Source organism: Urocitellus parryii, unplaced genomic scaffold (assembly GCF_045843805.1).
Source record: "Urocitellus parryii isolate mUroPar1 unplaced genomic scaffold, mUroPar1.hap1 Scaffold_37, whole genome shotgun sequence".
In the NCBI taxonomy this organism is placed as follows: domain Eukaryota; kingdom Metazoa; phylum Chordata; class Mammalia; order Rodentia; family Sciuridae; genus Urocitellus; species Urocitellus parryii.
In genome coordinates, this window is record NW_027553327.1 from 8948864 (window position 1) to 8970481 (window position 21618).

The 21618-nt window shown below is 39.8% G+C and overlaps 1 protein-coding gene and 1 pseudogene across 1 annotated transcript; both read left to right on the top strand.

The window, feature by feature from the left end:
* Positions 1–216: 216 nt before the first annotated feature.
* LOC144252188 (nuclear transcription factor Y subunit beta pseudogene) lies at positions 217–709 on the top strand (annotated as a pseudogene).
* A 3372-nt stretch (positions 710–4081) lies between these two features.
* Positions 4082–4462, top strand: LOC144252082 (proline-rich protein 15-like). Its single transcript, XM_077794646.1, has one exon. The coding sequence runs from the start codon at positions 4082–4084 to the stop codon at positions 4460–4462; it is 381 nt and encodes a 126-aa protein (XP_077650772.1).
* The last annotated feature ends 17156 nt before the right edge of the window (positions 4463–21618 follow it).

Consider the following 21618-nt stretch of genomic DNA (forward strand, 5'->3'; position numbering starts at 1 on the left):
CAGGTGTGCACCAGGGTGCCTGGCTACATTTCCTTTTATATCACCAAAGTGCTCTAATTCCTATGTGTACCAATTGCCAAGTGCTTCTTTGGGGCAGACACCAACATGTGAAACTGTTGGGCCAAAGGACGTGGGCATCTGAAATGTTGATGGTAGCTGTCAGTGTGCCCTCCGAGGGAGCTGTACTCATTAGCAGTCCACCATTCAAGCTCATGCATGTGCCACCAGGACCTGAACTTTCACATCCTCCACCTCCCAGTACTGTCTCAAGATGCCAAAGAATGTGTGCAGAAATGTGTGAGTGAGTTCATAAGCTTTATAACATCAGAGGCAAGTGAAAGATGCCATCAAGAGAAGCGGAAGACAATCAATGGAGAGGATATTCTCTTTGCCATGTCTACCTTAGGCTTTGACAGTTATGTAGAACCTCTGAAATTATATCTTCAGAAATTCAGAGAAGCTATGAAAGGAGAGAAGGGAATTGGTGGGGCAGTCACAGCTACAGATGGACTAAGTGAAGAACTTACAGAGGAGGCATTTAGAAACCAGTAACCAGCTGGCTTAATAACTGCAGATGGTCAACAACAAAATGTTATGGTTTACACAACGTCCTATCAACAGATTTCTGGTGTTCAACAAATTCAGTTTTCATGATCTGAAGAAATGACGGAATGGGGAGTAGAGAGAAGTGAGCGTGTACGATTTGGGAACAGAGACATGAGAGGAAATGACTGGTGAAGCGCTGTCTCTTTGTATATTAAGTAGCTGTAATGTAGCTTCTTGATGCTTGACTAATTGAGGTGTTAATTCTGACTTGATGAGAATCTTTTTCATGAATGATTTTAGAGACCAATTTGGATTTTAAAGGTATTAAAATATTTTTGTTTTGTACAAGATTTTATTGCTCTGTATGATGCCTGTATGCATTATATATTGCAATTTATTACTGTCAGAGATTTGTAGACAGTTTCTTATTTTCATATTGAATCATGTTACTTTTGTAATTCAAGTAAGCAGCTGGGTTAATTCATGATGTTTGCCGTTTTAATAAAATATAAGAGTAGAGTTCATTTTGAATGCAAGTTGCCTTTATTATAAATTTGAGTTTGTCTTAGCTATGTAATAACTTGCATGATAACCTAGCTAGATTTTTAGCACTTACTGTATTTATTGAAATTATTTTTTTTCTTTTTTTTTTGGTAAAAAGCATTCATAGCTTAAGCAGCACCAATTTTTTTAAATGTAATTGAATAATTAAGTGTGAGTGCAGAAGCAAATATTGTCTGACCTATTAAACTTGGTGCCCATTAACAGTGTTTACACTGTTCATTGTGCCTGTTAATGTAGTTTTAGTTACTGGAGCTTTTGTTTAACACTAGGTTTGTTTTTGATTTATGTTATTATGAATGTTGGAATTCATTTCAGTTTAATGTGGTCCTGGCACTCCTGAAATGGTGCCCCTTTTGTTTGGTATTTGATTTTTTTTCAAAGTGTATCTTCAGGTATTAACAGTGTCCTCTTCCAGAAGAGTATTTTACAGTCTGTTGATAAATGTCTTCATTTTACCTTTTTAATTGAAATATCAGGTTTCCTGTTTTATCATGGGAACCAAGAAATATTGGACACCATTGTGCATACAGACCTTTTTCACGAGTGAGTGAACATAATGGAGTGAGTGCTGTGAAGGTATGAAGTAGAAGCAATGTGCTGTCTTGATCTTTGCAATAAACTAAACTTAGATAATTTAACTTTGTATAATTTAGCAGCATGTACTTGAGTTGTTGCTTTTTTAAAGTGAGGATTTGTATTTTCTCATTATTCTTTTTGGTGATATTAACTAATAGGAGGGGTCTTTAAATTGTAATTTCAAAAGTGGCTATTGGATAGCTTGCAAGAAGGAAGCTTGGGTGTACACTGTATGTGAGGGACATCCAGGTGTCTGAGGTAGAGCAGTTTCCTAGATACAGGCTGAGCAGACACGTTCACTTTGCTGGGAAAAACCTTTGGGAGCAGCATCTCCGAAGTCGGTGACTCCCTCGCCTCCTACCCCCATTCGAAAAATAATCTTTATTATAGAAAATTCAAAAAGGAAAAAAGGGAGAGGGTGGTTAAGCAGAATCCACAATCATCCTACTGTGTTGAAATAACCAATGATAATATTTTGATAAATATCATTTGTCCTCTTACTTTGCTAAATATTTATATTTTTATAAAAATGGGCTCATATTGTGCATACTGTTTTGTAACTTGCTTTTTTCACTTAACAATATATTGTAAACCTGTTTCCCAGGTTATGCATAGTCTTCTGCATCATTTTTATTGGTTTGTTACTCTGTTGTATGACTGAATCATAATTTATTTAATCATCCATTGGACATTTTGACTACTGACAACTTTTTACAGTTATAAACACTTCAATGAAAAAAAAAGAAATTACCTAGAATTAATCATACTGGGTAAAAACTGGGAAATATAAGGTAAGTTAAGAAGCTTGGTAGGGCACACTAAGAAAGTGCATCAAATGTTTAATTGCAATTCCAGAAAGAAGAGAGACTGAGGCATAGATAATATTTGAGAAGATAGTGACTGAATTTTTTCTAAAAGCAACAATCCCAAACACTCTAAAAATAAAAAGAAACCCACATGGACACATATCACGGTGATACCGAAGAAAACCCAAGGCAAAAAAGATAAATCTAAATAGAAACAGAGTTTTGTTTTGTTTTTATTTTTAAAGACAAATTACCTTCTAAAGAGAGGACAGGTTGACAGTTAGCATCTCAAAAGAAAGAGAATAACTAGAAAATAGTGGAATAATTTATACTGAAAGGAATGAAAGAAAATAACTGCCAACCTAAAATTCTATACACACAAAGATATCTTACCATAATTGGGACAAAATGTCAGACAAAGCATCAAGAACTTACTACCAGCAGGCTCTTACTCAAGGAAAATATAAAGGCTGTATTTCAGAGAGACATGTAACCAGATGGAAAGTATGAGAAGTGAGAAGACCTAAGAGTGAAAATAGAATAAAAGCAAACCACTAATCGGATAAAATAATCTTAAATTAATAATTATAACATGAAAATATAACATAGCTTGGTTGGGGGTGCAGAGAGTGGAAAAAAATAAAAAAGATTTCATTGAGGGTAACAGAGTTGGATGTGGCTGAGGGGCAGAGATTGGTGGAATCAAGAAGAATGAGGTGGAACTAATGAATTAGGTTGTGTAGCCAGGTCCAGGAGCTCATTCCTGTAATCCCAGAGGCTCGGGAGGCTGAGGCAGGAGGATCTCAAGTTCAAAACCAACCTCAGCAACAGTGAGGCACTAAGTAACTCAGACCTTGTCTCTAAATAAAATACAAATTAGAGCTGAGGGTGTGGCTCAGTGGTTGAGTGCCCCTGAGTTCAATCCTGGTAGCCAAAATAGTAAAAATAATTCTTATTATTATAGTGTGTAGACCATGCAGAAAGACATCATGTGGGCCTGGTGGGTCATGCCAGTTGTTCATCCCAAGCACAGGAGGACACTATTCTAAGTTGCAATCAGGGAAGAAGTTGTCCAGTGAACGCTCTGGGTATAGGCTAAAGCAGGGCAGGAGTGGATAGAGGGTGTCCACTTAGGTTGCTTTTGCAGTTCTGATTGGGAGATGATGACAGTTTAAATTAGGGAGAACAGTGCACATGGCTGATTGTGGGTGGAAACAAGAGACATTTAGGAAATACCACTGATGGCTTTTGAAATACACTGAATACGAGAGTGAGCAGAGGAAGAAACTGAGGACACTGCTACGTTCACCCAAATCCATATGTTGAAACCTAATCCACAACACAGTGGTATCTGGGGGTAGGGCCTTTGGGAGATGATCATGCAGGGATGGAATGGCTCTTCGACACTGGAAAGAGAGCATGAGAGCCCATGTTGTGTTTTCTTCCCCAGTATAGGGATTGCCTTGGCTCCCATCCCACAGCCCGCATAGAAGCCTGGAAAAGAGGTGGGGAGAGACCATCGGGAGTGAGGGTCGATGCAGTTGAAGCCCTTCCCCACGTGGGACGCCCCAGTCCCTGGCTGGCGGACCATGGCCAACAACGGTGGCACTAGCAGCTCTGGGCCCTGGTGGAAATCGCTAACCAACAGCAAGAAGAAAAGCAAGGAAGCCACGGTGGGGGCGCAGCCTCTGGCCCAGCCAGACCCCGAGGAGCCCAACCCTCCCAGCCCAGAATGGACTAGCGGCTCCCGAGAGAACCAGCACCCCAACGTCCTTGCGGGCGCCAGCGAGTCCCCCAAGCCAAACAAATTGTGTGGGGAGAAGCCTGGCAACAGCCGCCGCAATTTGAAGATCTCGAGATCTGGCCGCTTTAAGGAGAAGAGGAAAGTGTGTGCCACGCTGCTTCCAGAGGGAGACAGGTCCCCAGAGGAGGCGGACTTCCCTGATGATGCCCAGGAGGACAAGCAATAGCTGGAGTGAGCACTCTAAGGCTTGTCTCTTTTCCCACAATAACCCCAGAACCCAGTTCCATACCTGAGAATTCTGACCCAGCCCCCTATTTGGTGTCTCACCTCACCATATTCATAATATTCACACGAGGCCTCCAAGATTTTATTTTTCTGGAAATTGAAGTGTCAATTGAGTTCTCAATATTTCATGACTCAAAGATGCATTAAGTATTTATTTGTTGTAAGAGAAGATACATGCCTCTGAGGAAGTTGGCATAATTATTATTTTTTCCAAGAAGCTGTTTTGGGGCATTTGCCTTTGTTCTTGTCATCTATGGGAGTGAGAGTGATTGAGGGGGCCTTCTTTCAGAGAAAGTAGCTGAACTTGAACTCTTCAGCCCTCAAATGAGGAAGGCTGCTCTTATTGAAGATTCTGAAGACTTTCTCGTGAACATCAGATCTCAGTGCTGTTTTTAATGCCTGAGAAATGCATTTCAGGGATACTTCCATAGACTTACACCTTAAGTGAAGGGGTGGGGAGGGAAGAAGCAGTAAGTAGAAGCATTTCAAAGTGAGGCAGTATTGCTTCAAAAATGGAACTACAAAACTGACAGCATATTTTAGTGTGGATTATTAAAATTGTTGCACTGTAAGACTTAAGGTGACTTCTGTATTTTTTTTTCCATTCCAAGACAGAAATTCATCATACTTAAAAGCAGGCATGCAAAGTCCGGGGTGACAGAGTTAATCGTTTGACACACAACATAGCAGCTACTGAAGGAAAGCTGCAGGTAAGAGAACTTTTCCAGAAACTAGCAACATCTGAACTGGAATCAGTTAGCCAGATATTCCAATTTACGAACCACATTCAAGGAAGGGAGGTCTCAGTTCATTATTCCTCAATTCTTATTTTACTTCAGTGCATTTTCATAGAGTAAATCCAAATATATCCTTTCCAGTATTCACTGTTACCTTACCAACAATTTTCTGAAAGTATTTAAACAAATGGACTAAATTCATTCATTTGTGCAAAGCTGCTTCCTGCCCCAATCCTTTCCCTTCTAAAGGTTATTTCTTTAAAGTCTGTCTTTATCTAATTTCAAAGTCTTTAGATCTATCAACCTAAATATTCATAGTTAAAATCTGCAGGTTTGCTTTTATTATGAACTTCAAGAAGAAGGGTAAATGAATAGGACTTTCTTTCAGCAAATTACAGGACAGTTAGTTTAGTTGTTAAGAGGAACCAAGATCTTTTCCCACTACAATTCGGTTCATTTTTAAACACCCAGAAATGATTACCAAAGAAATTACATTGATCAAGTTTTTGTCATTTTAGACAATGACAAGCTGCTCACTTTGTGTATATAGGGAAGCTGGATTTTGTTTCTGTCCAATTAATAATTTATGAAAGGGCTGGGGATGTGGCTCAAGCAGTAGCGTGCTCATCTGGCATGCGTGCGGCCTAGGTTCGATCCTCAGCACCACATACCAATAAAGATGTTATGTCTGCCGAGAACTAAAAAATAAATATTAAGAAAGTTCTCTCTCTCTCTCTCTCTCTCTCTCTCTCTCTCTCTCTCTCTCTCTCTCGTCTCTCACTCTCTCTTTAAAAAAATAATTTATGAAATAGCTAAACATGTTGATTGTTCTAGGGAATTTAACAAAGAAATTTGATGAGGATTGCTAAAAGGAATTTAAATTAATGATGCAATATTGAGTACCAGCAAAATAATAGAGTTAACCATTTGGTACAAGAGTTTACACATACCAAAGAACTTAACTCTGGAGGAAATTGTTTACCTGGGGATTATGAATACCTTATATTAAAAGAAAAAGCATGTGGGAGTGGGTTTTTTTGTGGTGGTTTTGTGTCTGTGTGTTTCTTAAGCATAACGACTTTTTTTTATTATTGTACTTTTAGAATCCAAAAGTATGTGGCCAAATTCACCTCTTGGTGGAATTTCTGGATGAGGAAGACTTTACATTAATTTTAAATGGGTCTATTGCCCTGAGATTCTGATGAATGAGAACTTGCAGTGGACAAGAAGTTGGTGAAGGAGGGGATTGTGGGCAGGGAGAGAAGGCAGCAGATGTCAAATAAGGATCTGGAAAACCTTGATAAGGTATTTTAATTTTGTTCCATTGAAAATTAGAGTAGGTAACTATCCAAAATGTTCTCTCCCTCTTCAGGAAGGCCAATAGATTAGTACAATACCTTTGTATAAAATGAAGTCTGCAATTGACTGATTTAAAATCTTACACTAACTCTTTAATCTACAATTTTATTGTTTAATTTTTTTTCTTCAAAATTCCACTAAATCCACAAAACATTGGCATTTTCCCAGCTTCCATGTCTAGTTTTGGATCCCATCCAAAGCAATCAAAGACTGAAACCATAAGCCAAAATAAATCCTTCCTCCTTTAAGTCAGTTATCTCAGGTATTTTGTCACAGTGACAGAAAGCTTACTAGAGACCATTTAACTGTCACAAGCCTCCCTTCTCCTGGCATTGCCGATGGCTTAACTGGAATACATTCAAACTTGTTTACCCACCACCAACAACCATATTGTATGGATATGGTCACACATCTCCCTGCCCTTTTGAGTATGAAGCTCAGGGAAATTCAAGGGGCAATGCTCATTCCTTGTGTACCTTCATAAACTCCTAGTTAATCTACAAGGATCCATTGATCCTTTGGCTAGTAGACCTTAGAAGGGCCACCTTCTTTTTTTTCTCTGAGGAAGCAGCTATGTTTGACAGGTAGAAAAAAAATTTTGAGGATTGAGAATCAGTAAGAGTCAGAGTACAATTAGGAGAAAGAAACCACACAGTAATTTGAACAGGGAGTATTTAATATAAAGAACTACTATCCACAAAAGGGATTGAAGTAACTAGGGATTGGCTACTAAGAAGTAAAGGGGACCCTAATAGGTTGACACACGAATCCAGGTCAATGAGAAAGCACTGCCCCTTGGGCTAAGACAGAGTGCTCAAAACAGGTACCCTCTTCCTTCAACCCCCTAAGTCTTATTGTAAAGGGCACAGCCATGACTCACTGATTGGTAGAGATGTCTCTGTGGTGCTCCATCAGTATTAGTTTCTGGAAATCCATCTGTTAGAACTGGAGACAGTGCACCAACAGAAACAAAAGCTCTAATCGCCAAATGACTTGAACCCCGTGGACGAAGACACCCTAGGAAACGTTGCTAGGATGGGTGGAGACAGCAGGGGAGGAAATGGGTATTTCTTCAGGCCAGCCTATCTCATTTCATAACATCTCCTTTTGTTTGATATCCTCTTAGGAGATGGCACCCTCAAGATACTCTGAACTCATTGTCGGTGCTTCACAGGCTCTTGGCAGGCCACCTCTGCCCATTCTCTCACTCTCCATTGCAGCCAAAGCAGAATCCTTTCAATTCACTGACCACTGTTCTCTCTTTCCCCTCCAGGTCTTGGAACACATTCCACCCCCTGCCCAGGAACCCTCCTGGGGGTCAGGTTCCTGAGGGCCTCGTGTTTGGGACTCTTCACATATGCTTTTTCTTTAGACTTTCAATGATTTTGAGGATACTTGTGCTGCTTGAGCAACCATAAGTAAATGGAACTGGGGTGGAGTTACATCACCTCTCTGGCTCCTTTTGCCTTGTCAGTCAGTGGAGGATGTAGCAACAGTTCAGTGTTTGCACAAACCAAGTGTACATGCAGAGCTCTCTGACCAGAGAAACTATGCAGCCTTTCAGAAGCCCCCAGCAACATAAACTGCTTTGATTCTCACTCCTGAGTAATGAATTGAGAGTGCCTAAAGGAATTATTTCAGTGGTTTCCTTTGAAAATAATCTGAGGACTAGGGATATAGCTCAGTGGCAAAGCACCTGCCTGCAAGCCTGAGGCTCAGGGTTTCACTCCTCCTACTACTAAAGGGAAAAAAGAAATCTAGAATTTAGAGATCCTACCTCCTAGGAATCCCAAGAAGCTTGCCTTTTGGAAAACTGTAGTTATGTCTTTGCTCCAAAATTTTAAGGACAGGTAACACAGGGGAGGATCTAAGAGATAAAGAAAGAAAAAAAGACTACATATCTTGGCCCTGTGATGACCAAGAGGGGGAGTTGGATTCTGGGCTGTCATCTTTACATTCAAGAGTGGATCCTGAGCCTGGGATTGTTTAGTGAATACATTTGAAGTGTTGCCATACACTCCTAAGGGAGGGTGAAATAGAGACATGAAGAGGTATCAGCTTGGGGGGGGGGAAATGGAGTGTCAAGTGTCAGGAATGTGTGGGGCTGGCTTGGGGTATTTACAGGGATAGCATTTTGTCAGTTATAAAACATCTAAATCCCTGGGAATGACCATTCTCTCCACATTTCTGATCTGGGAGACAGGAGAAGGGCTAGGAAGCAGCCTCATCCTCACAACCCACATGGTTTGCTCAACCTGTCCAACTCTACCCAGCGGGTGGGCATCTGGCAGCGGGAAGGGTTGGCAGAGTCAATCAAGGTGGCTAGTGAGGCAGGGTTCAGGTAGCTGCTTGGCTGTTCTCTGGAGGGTTTCAAGGCTCCTGGGCTTTGGTAGATCATATTTTACAGGAATCCTGTCTCAGGCTGAGTTTGCAGAAGGCTGTGGGTTGATTGAAGGCAACCACTCATGTCTTCACTCTTGGATGTATTCTTTTTGTTTATACTGAGGCCACCTCTCAGGGATTCCATGGGGAGGTTGAGAGGTTGAGAGAGAGAGAGAGAGAGCACAGGCAGACACAGAGCAGGAGGAACAGCCTAATAGGGGACCCAAGAGGCCCAAGTGTTCTGAAAGAAGCCAGGCACAGTGGTGCACACTTGTAATCCCAGCAGCCGGGGAGGCTGAGGCAGGAAGATTGTGAGTTCAAAGCCAACCTCAGCAACTTAGTGAGACCTTAAGCAACTTAGTGAGACCCTGTCTCCAAGTAAAATATAAAAAGGGCTACGATGTGGTTAGGTGATTAAGTGCCCCTGGATTCAATATCTGGTATCAAAAATAAATAAATAAAAAAGAGTTCTGAAAGGAAGTACTCCAGCATTCCACACTTTCCCCAATTGGATGCAATCAGAAAAGGAGGCTGTCCCTGGACCTGCCACAGTCAATACTATCAGCCCATAATGTACTTCTTTTTTGATCCACAGAGTCACAGAGTTAGGGGTACTTAGGAATGAAGGATAGAATTTTGACCACTGCACCCTTTAATTGTAGGGACATTTAGTTATCTTATTTTTGTAATGTAATACTTCATTTCTGGATTCTATAATTTCAGTGCAATTCAACAACTATCCATTGAGTACACAGTACACAGAAGACTCAGAGACAAAAACATGAAAAGGACAAAGATGTTATTAGTGCTTTACATAATGCATAATTTTAAGCCCTAACTATGTCACTGATATATTCACTTACTTATTGATTCACCAAATGTTCACTGAGTTCTTCAATCTCTTAATTATTCAGTGCCCCCATTGGGGACAATTAAGCTACAGATACAGAAAAGAAAAAAAATGGACTTTAATTTTGCCCTACAATACAGTGTGATGAGAACAATAATAGTCTGGAGTCAACCTCTCAATCTCTTTGACTTCTCAAAGATTCACTGAAGTGTGTTGCACCGTGTAAACCAACCTTGTTCTCAAATGGGAGTGGCCAGGCCTATGCTCCCACAGCATCCCCTCTTTATATGACAATTGTCAATGAGGGAATGAGAGTGCTCCTTGTAAATTCTGTGTCAATAAGGGTGATGATGGTGTGCTCCTCCTCAATAGTCCACCTATTGTGAAGGAAGTCTGCTGAACCCTGACCCATTTTTAGGATCCATGGGAAGTTCAGTACTGAAATTAAGATCTGCCCACAGGTGGCTGCCTCCCACTTTCTCCCTTGGTCTTTTGGGGAAGTACTGAGCATGGATGGCAAGTCCTCAAACCCAACGTGATCTGCATCCCTTCTTTCTTCTATTCATCCAACCATTGATTTCCTGTTTTTTGAATTCACTGAATGGGACAATCCTTCAAATATTTATTTTTGGGCTCTTTTAGCTATGAAAAAGCAGTGTTTCCAACTGAACCATGACTGCTTCTCTGATTAATCATAAGGTTTACAGGCCTTTCTGGGAACTCCCTGGGGGAAATGTGCCATGTAGAAACATCTACATTCCCATTCTTTTTTGCTATGGAAGACATAGTCAGTGCTGCTATACAGCAGGCCAGAATGCCAATCATAGTCGACATTCCATAGAACTTGACACTTCAAGAAGCACTTTCACGTTGTGTGATCTTATGGGATCCATAAAAAACTGCAGCGTCAATTATCATTCCTACATACATACTCCTTTGGTATGTGACTTTGCAGATCTCCCTTTTAAGATGTGGCATCTGTTTCCCAATGCTTAGTCTGTGGGTTTAGTCTCATAACTTTCTGTGGCCAAAAGAATGTGGAAGAATTGATAGTTAGTCCATGTGCGTTAGTCTGCTCTAGCTGCTATAACAAACACCACAGACTGGGTGAATTAAACAACAGAAACTTATTCCCTCACGGTTCTAGAGGCTGGAAATACAAGATCAACATCTCACAGGGCTGAGCTCTGGTGAGGCCTCTCCCTGGCTTGCAGATGGCTGCTTTTTCACTGCGTCCCTCCCTCTGTGCATAGGCTGAGAGAGATCCTTGATGTCTCTTCTTCTTCAGTTGTATTGGATTAGGAATCCAACCTTATAACCTCATTTAACTTTATTTTCTTCTCATGGGCCCTGACTCTAAATACAGTCACATCAGAGGGTGAGGGCTTCCACATATCAATTTTGGCATGACACAATTCTGTTGCTAATGCAAATCTAGGTTTCAAGGGGCCTTCCACTCTCTCAATATCCTCTCCCAACTTGAGAGAACACTGTAGGAGGAGAGTCAGATGAGCTGTACCTGCCACTATGTGGCTACTGGCCAAATCGGCCACTAACTGAAGATGCAGGAGAATGTCTAGATGAAACCAGAACCACCCAGCTGAGCCCTGTCCAAATTAGTGACCTGCAGAATTATTCCCAGATTCAATTGGTGGTGTCTTAAGCCACCAAGTTTTAGCATGGTTTGTTAAGCTAACTGATTTGCCAAAGGTAACTTTCATTTTGTTGAGCAAAAAATAGAATCTCAAAGAAATCCAGTGATCACCCAAGACTTTATTGCTCATTGTTGCTAAAAGGCTGAGTCTGTGGAATTCCTATCTTTGCTTTCTTCATTCTCTCCTGAACCACTCTGAGATTAGAGACAGATTTGGAGTCTAGAAACACAAAGATATTGAAATGCTACAACTTATGATGAAGCTTTTCCTGGCAAATCAATTTCATTCCTTAGTTGGTCGAATTTCACAGAGAGTGAGTGAGTGAGTGAATGTGTGTGTGCGTGTTGTGTGTGTTGTGTGTGTGTGTGTGTGTGTTGTGAATGTATGCCCCTGCATTTCCTCCAAAGGGTACCCACAGTTTATCAGGCTTGGTGTGCCCAGTGCAGGCAGGTTTCCTCTGAGTCTAGCCTAGTAACTGCATGTTGGTCCATGTATCCCCTCATGGGCAGTGAATGGCTGTACTAGCTCTGTTGAATTTGGGCCTGTGTGTTTATGTCAACTGGGCATCCACCACCTCTGGGTAAGAGTGAGCTTTTGCTTCAGTGTGCTCCTTAGCTAACCTTACCACGACATACTGACAGCTGCTGGAGAAGCTGAGGCAAGAAACAGAACACCACTGCAGAGGAGCACTCACTGTCTGGAAGATGATGGTAGTTTGAGAAGAGTGATAGCTAAGGACAATGAAGGAAAGTTGGAGTCACAGGACCTTGTGAGGATTTCCTGGTACTCCAGTCCATAGAGCTCCCTCCCTCCACCAATAGTCATAACCCCAGCCTCCTGTTACAGCATCTTTGGTCACTTCCAGCGTTCTGCTCCTTAATGCTTCACACAGTAATTTGAACACAGCTTTTACACCCTGTAAAATAAAATCTTAAAAGTGGGCATGTTGGGTCAAAGAATACATACTTTACATTTTTTGTAGAAAAATCATATAGATACTATTAAATTGTCTCTGTAAGACTGTACCCAAACGCTCCATAAGCAATGTATGAAAATGCTGTTTCCTCACAGCCTCACCAAAAGAGTCTGATCAAACTTATGGATGTTTAGCTACTTACTAGGAAGACTTATCTATGCTCTGAGACATACGTATCTCAGAGAGTTTGAATTTGCATTTTTCTTACTATAACTGAGCTATAGCATGTTTTCTGTGATTTTTATATCAAATCTCTTTTCTTATCCTTTGTCCATTTTTTCCATCACTATTGGTTAAATTGTTCTTTAGTTATGAGATGTGCTAGTCTTGTTTCTTCAACTAGTTTCTTTTTAACCACATTTATATTATTATTATTATTATTATTATTATTATTATTATTATTATTGCAGTACTGGGGTTTGAACCCAGCAACACTCTGCCAATGAGCTATAAACCAGCCTTTTTAATTTTTTTTTAATTTGAAACAGAGTCTTGCTAAGTTGCTAAAGCTGGCCTTGAACTTTTATCTTTATGCCTCAGCCTCACTAGTCAATAGGATTACAGGCATGTGTTACTGCATCCAGCTTATATTATTAAACTTACATTACTACTTTATTCTTTACCTTTTTTGTAGGGTGGTATTTTTTGCGGTTCTGTTGCTGGTGTTTGTTTTAGAATTTATTGTGGATCTTCAGTGAGACTGTCAGCTTCCTAAGTACATTACCAATAGACTTCCATGTTCTGTTGTAGTATGAGGTTAGGTAACATTCATCCCAGTAACTATTTGGCTTACTGAATGAGTGAGAACTGAATGTTATCTGGAGATTGGAATCTCATCCATAAGGTCTTGAAGAGTAGTCCCACTGCAAAAGATAGATCCTTACCCCCAGAACCTGTGAATATGTCCTTTCTTGGAAAAAGAATTTTTACAATTATAATTAAGAATCTTGGGCTGGGGTTGTGGCTCAGTGGTAGATTGCTCGCCCAGCATGTGCAAGGTTCCATCCTCAATACCACATAAAAATAAAAATAAAGGGCTGGGGTTGTGGCTCAGTGGTAGAGCGCTCGCCTAGCATGGACGGGACTGAGTTCAATCCTCAGCACCACATAAAAATAAAGGCATTGTGTTTAAAAAAAAGTTTAATAAATAAATAAATAAATAAAAATACTGTGTCCAACTACAACTAAAAAATAAAATATTTTTTAAAAAGAATCTTAAAATGAGCTCATTCTGGATTATCCAAGTGGGTTCTGCATAATTATTCCCAGCTATAAGCAGAGGACATATGCATAGAGAGCCGCGGAAAAGGACATGTTCCTGGGGAGGCAGAGACTGAAGTTAGGCATTCATAGCTCAAGGAATGCCTGGAGCCATCAGATGCTGGAAGAGGCAAGTACAGTCTCTGCTGGAGCCTTGAGAGAAGTGTGGCCTTGCCAATATATTGATGGCCTCCAGAACTGTGAGGATAAAGTTGTGTTGCTTTAACCACCAAATTTGTGCTAATCTGTTATGGCAGACCCAGGAAATTAATATATCATCTTTCACAGATCTTTCTCTGTCACATTTAGTAAATATTTATTATTCTGCTCACTAGTTAGTTGTGAGAGGAGGAAAAGAATGAAGAATACAGAAAAAGCACAAAAGAGGAGGGAAATGTGAGGTTGGGGTGTAGTGGAGAGTTCCCATCACAAGAGAAGGAAGAAGGAAGAGAGGAAGAATGGGTGAAAGGAAGGAAGGGAGGGAGGGAGGGAGGGAGGAAATAAAGTATAGGATTGCCATTTCTTTGTCCTCTTCTGGTCCTGATGGCCTCTCTCCCTCAACCTTTCCCAGTCTACTTAGACAATCTGCTACACTAAGAAATTCATATTTGTGCTCTTCAGATTTTCTGTCCCATGTCACTTTTCTGATTTCCAATCTGGAGGCACCAGTCAAAGGGTTAGGAGCTTAGCAGAGACATGAGACCTCCCCCAAAACTCCCTGTCCACATTCCACCAGTTACCCTGAAGAGTGACGGAGACCCATGCCAGTCCCCAGCTCAGGGTCCCCGAAACCCAGGCAGGCACCCAAGCTTACGCCCCCTCAAGCACTCACAGAATGCTTTTGCGGTCACATCAGCCCACTCTATATGTCACCCACAATGTGAGTGAATTAAACAAAGGCAGTGGATTGCAAAGCAGGCCCTCCAAACAAATCCAAGGGCAGAGGAGACAACTGTCCTGACTTTTGCTGTTCTTCTGGGTTTGACGGGAGGTCTTCTGAGTTTGACTGGAGGACCTCTGTGCTGCCTCTATGGTCTCTGGAAGTAATGCGCCCTTAAAGGACCTCAGGTGCATGGGCAATTGGTTACTTTACATTTGTAAACAACATTTAGGGGTCATACATGCCCATCCTCTGCCCACGGGGCATTGCAAATGTTCACCATTTTTTGAAAATTTCATCTGCATTGTATCTAGGGCTTTTGATCATTTTTACAGACAGAAGATTTTTAACCATTTTAAAGTCATTTTTATTTTATTTGTCCATCTCCCATTATTTAAAAAAAATCTTAAAATTTACATATCATAAAATCCATTTGAGGGGCTGGGAATGTAACTCAATGGTAGAGCACTTGCATAGCCTATGTCAGCCCTTGTATTCGATTCCCAATAATAACACTTTTTTAAAAAAAATTCTCTTGCAGTTAACAGTTCTGTGAGTTGGCAAATTCAGACTGTTGTAACAACCACCCTAATCAGGAAAAAGGACAGTTCCCACTCTCCAGAAAATTTCCCCACCATGCATCTTTATGGTCAAATCCTCTCTGGTCCCTCAAACCCTAGTAACCACTGATAGTATTTCTTCACTATAGTGTTGTTTCTTCCAGAATGTCTTATAAATGGAGTCCTACCATCTGCCACTTTTTAAGCCTTATTTCTTCCACTTAGCATACTATAGGATTATCATAATGCATCCATGCTGAGAGTGTCAACAGTTCTGTTTTTTATTTTATTTTATTTTTTTAATTGCTGACTGGTGGTACTCAGTTTAGTGGATGTACCATTGTTTGTTGACCCATTTCCAAATGTAGGGTATCTGGATTGTTTCCAGGTTTTTGCAATTATGAACAATGCTGCTGTAGTTATTTCAGTATAGCTTTTTGTCTGATACTAAGTTATCATTTCTCTAAAGTAAATACATAGAACGAGTACATGTTTAAATTTGTGTACCATTTTGTGTTCTCACCATGTATGGGAATTATTTACCAGTACTTGATATTGTCAGTTTTTGTAGTAACATTTTAAAAGACATGTAAAGGTTTATCACTATGGTTTAAATTTGGTTAATGATTTGCCCAGGATCAAGCAAGCAGTTTGTGGAATTGGTGAATTAAAACCCATGTCCTACAGAAAGAAATAAAAATAGGTATTGGGTTCGGGATGTATCTCAATGATAGAGCACTTGCCTAACATGCAAGTTTGATTCCCAGCATGAGAGAGAGAGAGAGAGAGAGAGAGAGAGAGAGAGAGAGAGAGAGAGAATATGAATGGATCTCCTTCAAGAATATGAATAGATGTTCTTCAAGATCTATGTCTTATCTGGATACCCTAGCACACACCTGTAATACCAATGTCTTGGATGGCTGAGGCAGGAGGATCATGAGTTCAAAGCCAGCCTCAGCAACTCAGCGAGGCACTAAGCAACTCAGTGAGGTGCTAAGCAAGTTTGTATTTTATTTTATTTTATTGTCTCTAAATAAAATACAAAAAAGGGCTGGGGATGTGGCTCAGTGGTTAAGTCCCCCTGAATCCCTGGTACCCAAAAAGAAATCTACCTCTTTAGAGAAGAGTATGCCCAAGATTTGAGAAACAGTATAGTGTAGTGCTTAAGAGCAGGGAATCTGAAACCAGACCACCCTGTCTCAAAACCTGACCATGTGACTTTAAGTTTGTTTTCCCATTCAAGTTCTAGATTTGCTAGAATATCTAATGGCCACCTAAAACTCAACACAACAAAACAAAAGGCTCTTTTCCCTTCCACCTAAAACTGTTCCTCCTCTTCTGTTCCCAATTTCAATAAATGCCAACCTCAACTCCCAGGAATCCAAGCCAGCTACATGGCAAATACCTTTCTCCCTCCATTTCCCTCACCCCCACATTTGATCAACATCAAAGCTACCAAATCTATATCCTAAATGTCACATGTAATCAAATCACGTCTTATCCGTTTCCAGGTACTCCTCTACTGTCGGGCTATGGCTGCTTTTTAGCTTTCTCCAAATGGCTACAAGTATTCCCATAATTATTATGATAGAATAAATTCATGATTTACATAAAATGTTAAGCATAATATCTAGATAATATCAATAAAGTAATTTTTATTATTTAATAGTCATCAAAATTTGATATTTATGAACACATAAATCTACAAAATACCTAATTTAAAAAAAATAAAATACTGAGCATTGACGGGTATACATGGATTTCCTAATGATGTTTTCCACCCCAAATTCTCTGACATTCTTAAGGAAGAGCAAAAACTTACTGAAAGTGACTCTTGTACTCTGTCGATTCATATAGCAAAGGTCAAAGATTACTCTATGTATTAAAAAGTTCTTTCTGTGAGCAAATTATTTAAACTTCAACCACACCATAGCAATCCCAAGAAAAGATACATTCTTGGTTGATAAGTAGCTCGTAAAAGGGATCCTTTTCTTTCCTAATTCTGTCTCTTACTTTGAACACAGCATTAAATAGCAAAGGTCTCATTGTAAGAATGGATCGCTCTTCTATTAAGTTTGGAAAAGCAAATTAATTATGATTGAGTTTTAAGATGATACAAGATCACAGTAAATGACCTTTGATTTAAAGCCTTGACTATCTGAAGCAGAAAAATTAGTTAAACTATTTAGTGAAATCTTATTTCCCTTAGACTAATGCAGAAATATATTTAAGACAAATACTGAAGACTTCCTTTCTATGGGGTATTAGAACTTGAAATTCTTCCTGTTTAGGTACACCTAAGGAGGAGTTGTAGATTTGGGATTCACAATGAACTCCACAGTAATTTATTCCCCATTGGCAGAACTAAATGGTAAAAATAAATCACTAAAAGCACTTTTTTTATTTCACAAAAAATAACTTATGTTGAATATTCATGAAATCTGTGTCTTATTAGTTTGTCTCCATGAAGCAAAATTACAGGCATATGATCCTTTGTCTCACACCTGGAAATCTCAGTGATTAAAATGTTTATATTGTGAAACCATAACCCTTCATTTTGAGACCTCTACAAAACATTCCTCCTCAAAGGCATGTATCTATAGGAATGCCTCATTTTAATAAACTATAATTTACAGAATGTTTGAATGTACAAAACAGATGGAAGGGACAGATTAGATGTTATTACCAAAAAAAATTCTTTTCAAGGTTCATGAAAAATACTCTTAAATTTGGAACTACCAGTTTCTGTAGGTGCAAAGAATATCTAGGAGTGAGGGCCCCAAAATGAAGTTAGCAAAGCCTCAAGTTGTAGATAAATTTATAAGTAAACAAAACCGGTTTGGCATTATATTGTAAAGCTATTGGGAAAATATGATTCACTATGTTGATTTACATAGAAGATGGTGAATATCTAGTGAAAGGAGTTACATAATTCTTACATATCGGATTATATGTTTGGAAGATTTTTCCCCTGCTAAAAACCTAAATCTAGTAAGGAAAAAATATAAACAATCTAAACATAGACATGTTCCAATATTAATTAAGCTGATAGTTTATTTCTACCTAATCTTTTTTTTTTCACCAAGAGTGTTGAAGAGCTTATAAAAATGATAATAACAATAGGCCAGGAATGGTGGAGCATGCCTATAATCCAAGCTATTTGGAAGGCTAAGGCAGGAGGATGGCAAGTTCAAGGTCAGCCTGGGCAATTTAGCACAATCCTAGCTCAAATTTTTTAAAAATTTAAACAGGAATGGGGATGCAGCTTGTCTAGCACATGTAAGGCCCTGGTTTCACTCTCCAGTGCCAAAGAGAAAAATTACAAAAACCTTAAAAATAAGCATTTAGGAACCCAGGGGGAAAAATTCAGTGTTATAGTGATCTATTTATTAAAATGCTTTCTGACTTAATTTGGCAATTGATTACTGAAAGAAAAATAACAAACTATAATCTACAGGACAGTCATGTAGGGACAAGTCAGGGGTAGCTACTTGTGGGGGAGGGTCAGTTTTGATAGTTTCTAAATACAACTCTAAAACAAATCAATAAAAAATATGATGTCAATTAACTCGGGTCACCATACAATGCTCCATTAAGTTTGTAAAATATAAAGTAGCCTTTGCCTTTGCGTGACATAGAAAGACATTTCTTTTTGGTGCACGTTCTTTTGTCATTTCCTAATATATGGAGCATAATTCTTTTTATTTTGGGGTGTTGCAGATTGAACCCAGGGCCAAGCGCATGCAAGGCAAGCACTCTACCATATCCCCAGCCCACAGAAGCATAATTTTCCAGAATATAATTTGAGGCTATTAAATTATTAACCAACTTTGAGCTCCAAATTGTTATCTGATTCAGGGTGCCCACATACCCTTGCTCTGACTTCTAGACTATGTGCCTACAAAGGAGCCTGGCTGGATGATATTTGTTGAATGCAAGAATTTAATATGTTACCAATACCTGTAATCTCTGAGGATGACCAGGAGAAAAACTAGCAAACGGGATGGGAAGTGACTGTTATCAGATCCAGAGTGGAGCGTATATTCCCTTGGGCATTTTTCAGAGTCTAAAGCACTTAAGAAGTTTTGCTAACATCAAGATGATCTGGAAAAACCTCAAGATTACCCCCTAGTAGTCCAGCTAGAAGCATTGAGTGTGGGAATTTTTCACCTCAGAGGGAGTCCAAGGAATACTCTGTCTGGACTTAACTTTTACAGAGAGGAAGATTCAGGCTCACTTGGGTCATTTAAATACTTGACATATTTATTTACTATCATGGATGAAGACAACCTCCTGTAGCCGGGTATCCTTGAATCTCCTCACTACACATGTTGCTTTTTATAAGATGATTTATCTATGAAGTTGATTAAATAAGAATGACAACTTGGTCTTTTTTATTTCAATTAAATTTTTTGAACTAATACATATCTTACTTTGTAATGACTTCTGTTTACTCAATTTATTTCCCAGATTCAAGATAGATAGCAACTATGGATCATTCCAGGAAGCCCCTGGTGGGCAATTGCTGTGCATGATAAATGAAACTGACAGGTGTCTTGCCCTGCCCTCACAGGGTAGCAGGGAGTGAATTTGGGAGTTTTTATTTTATTCTTATCCTTATAGAAGCAATAATAGTCCCAATCATACTAAGTATGGATCATATATCAAATTCAGACTCCAGAGGAACTCCAGGGTGATTTAACAAAATAAACCTCTCCGGTGGTCACACAGAGTTGGACTGCCCATCTGAGCATTCAGCATGGCACTGCTGTACCTCCTTGCCCCTGTGCTCCAGCCTGTGGCACCAGACAGCATCCTTAGCACACTCACGTCCTCATCAAAAGAAAGCCATCAAAGCCATCAGCTCTCCCAAGAACATTAACTGCTGCCCCACCCTCTGCCCAGCTCTGGTGGTCAAGGTCCATGTAAAGGGCACTTCAAAGAACTGATCACAGGATGCAGCCCAGGAAGGAGGGCTCCCTGCCAGCAATGCTCCTCCCATCTTCTCTTCTCAGTCCCTCACTCCTCTTGGCTGTGTGCTACCTTTTGCATTCACATCACAGCTCCCAGCTATTGAGTCTTTATTTGTTCCATTGGTAAAACACAGAGGATAAAAAACATTTTCTTGTTGAAGACAAAGAGTTGTGATGGGAAGAGAGAATTGTCCCAAAAAAGGGGCAGAAATCAAAACAGAAACATATATAATAGATGCTATACTAGCAAATATATGTCAACATGTGTAGAATAGACACAGGGACTGGGCCAGGCATGGGCTAAGACATTGATCAGAAAATAAAACACTGTAATGATATGAAGTCACATTCTCCTGCACAAAGGTGGGAGGGATCCGCAAATAAAAACCCACAGCGGCCTTACATCATGATGAAAGGCTGGGTGGCAATTTGATCAGCATGCAGCCTTGCATTCAGGTCCATTCTGTCACAGAATCACTCATCCATCACAGGGCTCCTGTGGTCTTTGCTTTTGGCAAGGTCATTGTCTAGAGTCATAATCTTTTCTTTTTTTCTTGGATTGAACCCAGGGATGCTCAACCCCTAAGCCATATCCCCAGACCCCCCTAACCCCCCACCCTACCCCCTTTTTTTTTAATTTTGAGACAGGGTCTCGCTAAGTTGCTGAGGCTGGCTTTGAAATTGTGATCCTCCTGCCTCAACCATGATTTCTTTAAAGACTTCCAACATTTCCCAACTTAAGGATTCTATAATTCTGTATCTACATTTGGAGTGGACACTTACCAGGCATACAGTGGTACAATCCTACCAGCTACTTAAATATCAAAACACCTCCCTAAAAGTTGCTAAACAGTCAATGTGAACCCTACCACGAGTTCCTAACTCTTTCGAGCCCTGGACCTCTCCAAGATTCAACAACTGAAGAGTTAACAGCTGCCCCAGGACAGGCACTCCAGGAGCTGCCTCTCCCTCAACAGCAGCATCTTTCCAATTAATTGCCCTCCGTGTTTTACCAATTGCTAAATACTTTTAATACCACTCATCCCTATTTCAAACTTGTGAAGCTTCATGAAAAATGCTGCCTATCTAGCCTGTGTACTCCCACACCACTTTGGGAAGGAATTCAATGAAAACAATTGAGTATTTTGTATGAACAAATAAGGGGCGGGGCAGTTATGTATCTATCCACCTACTCCAAAAATAAAAAAAACTCCAAAACTACTGATAAATAGATTCACCCACCACTACTTACTGTGGAATTAACTAAACTTACAACAAAATAAAACTTGAAGTTAAACTAATTGTAATTATAATTTAAAAACAAAAACATCAATTAATTAAAATTTATAATCATCTCTAGACAGCATGATACTCAGAAAGTCTCCTTTCCAAATTGTTGGCATCCTCAGGTTCTGCATGCCACTTTCATGACACAGGCATTTTCATTGCAAGAATCCTGTGGCCA

Coding starts and splice junctions, on each gene's coding strand:
- LOC144252082 (XM_077794646.1), top strand. CDS start 4,082: ATGGCCAACAACGGTGGCACTAGCAGCTCTGGGCCCTGGTGGAAATCG.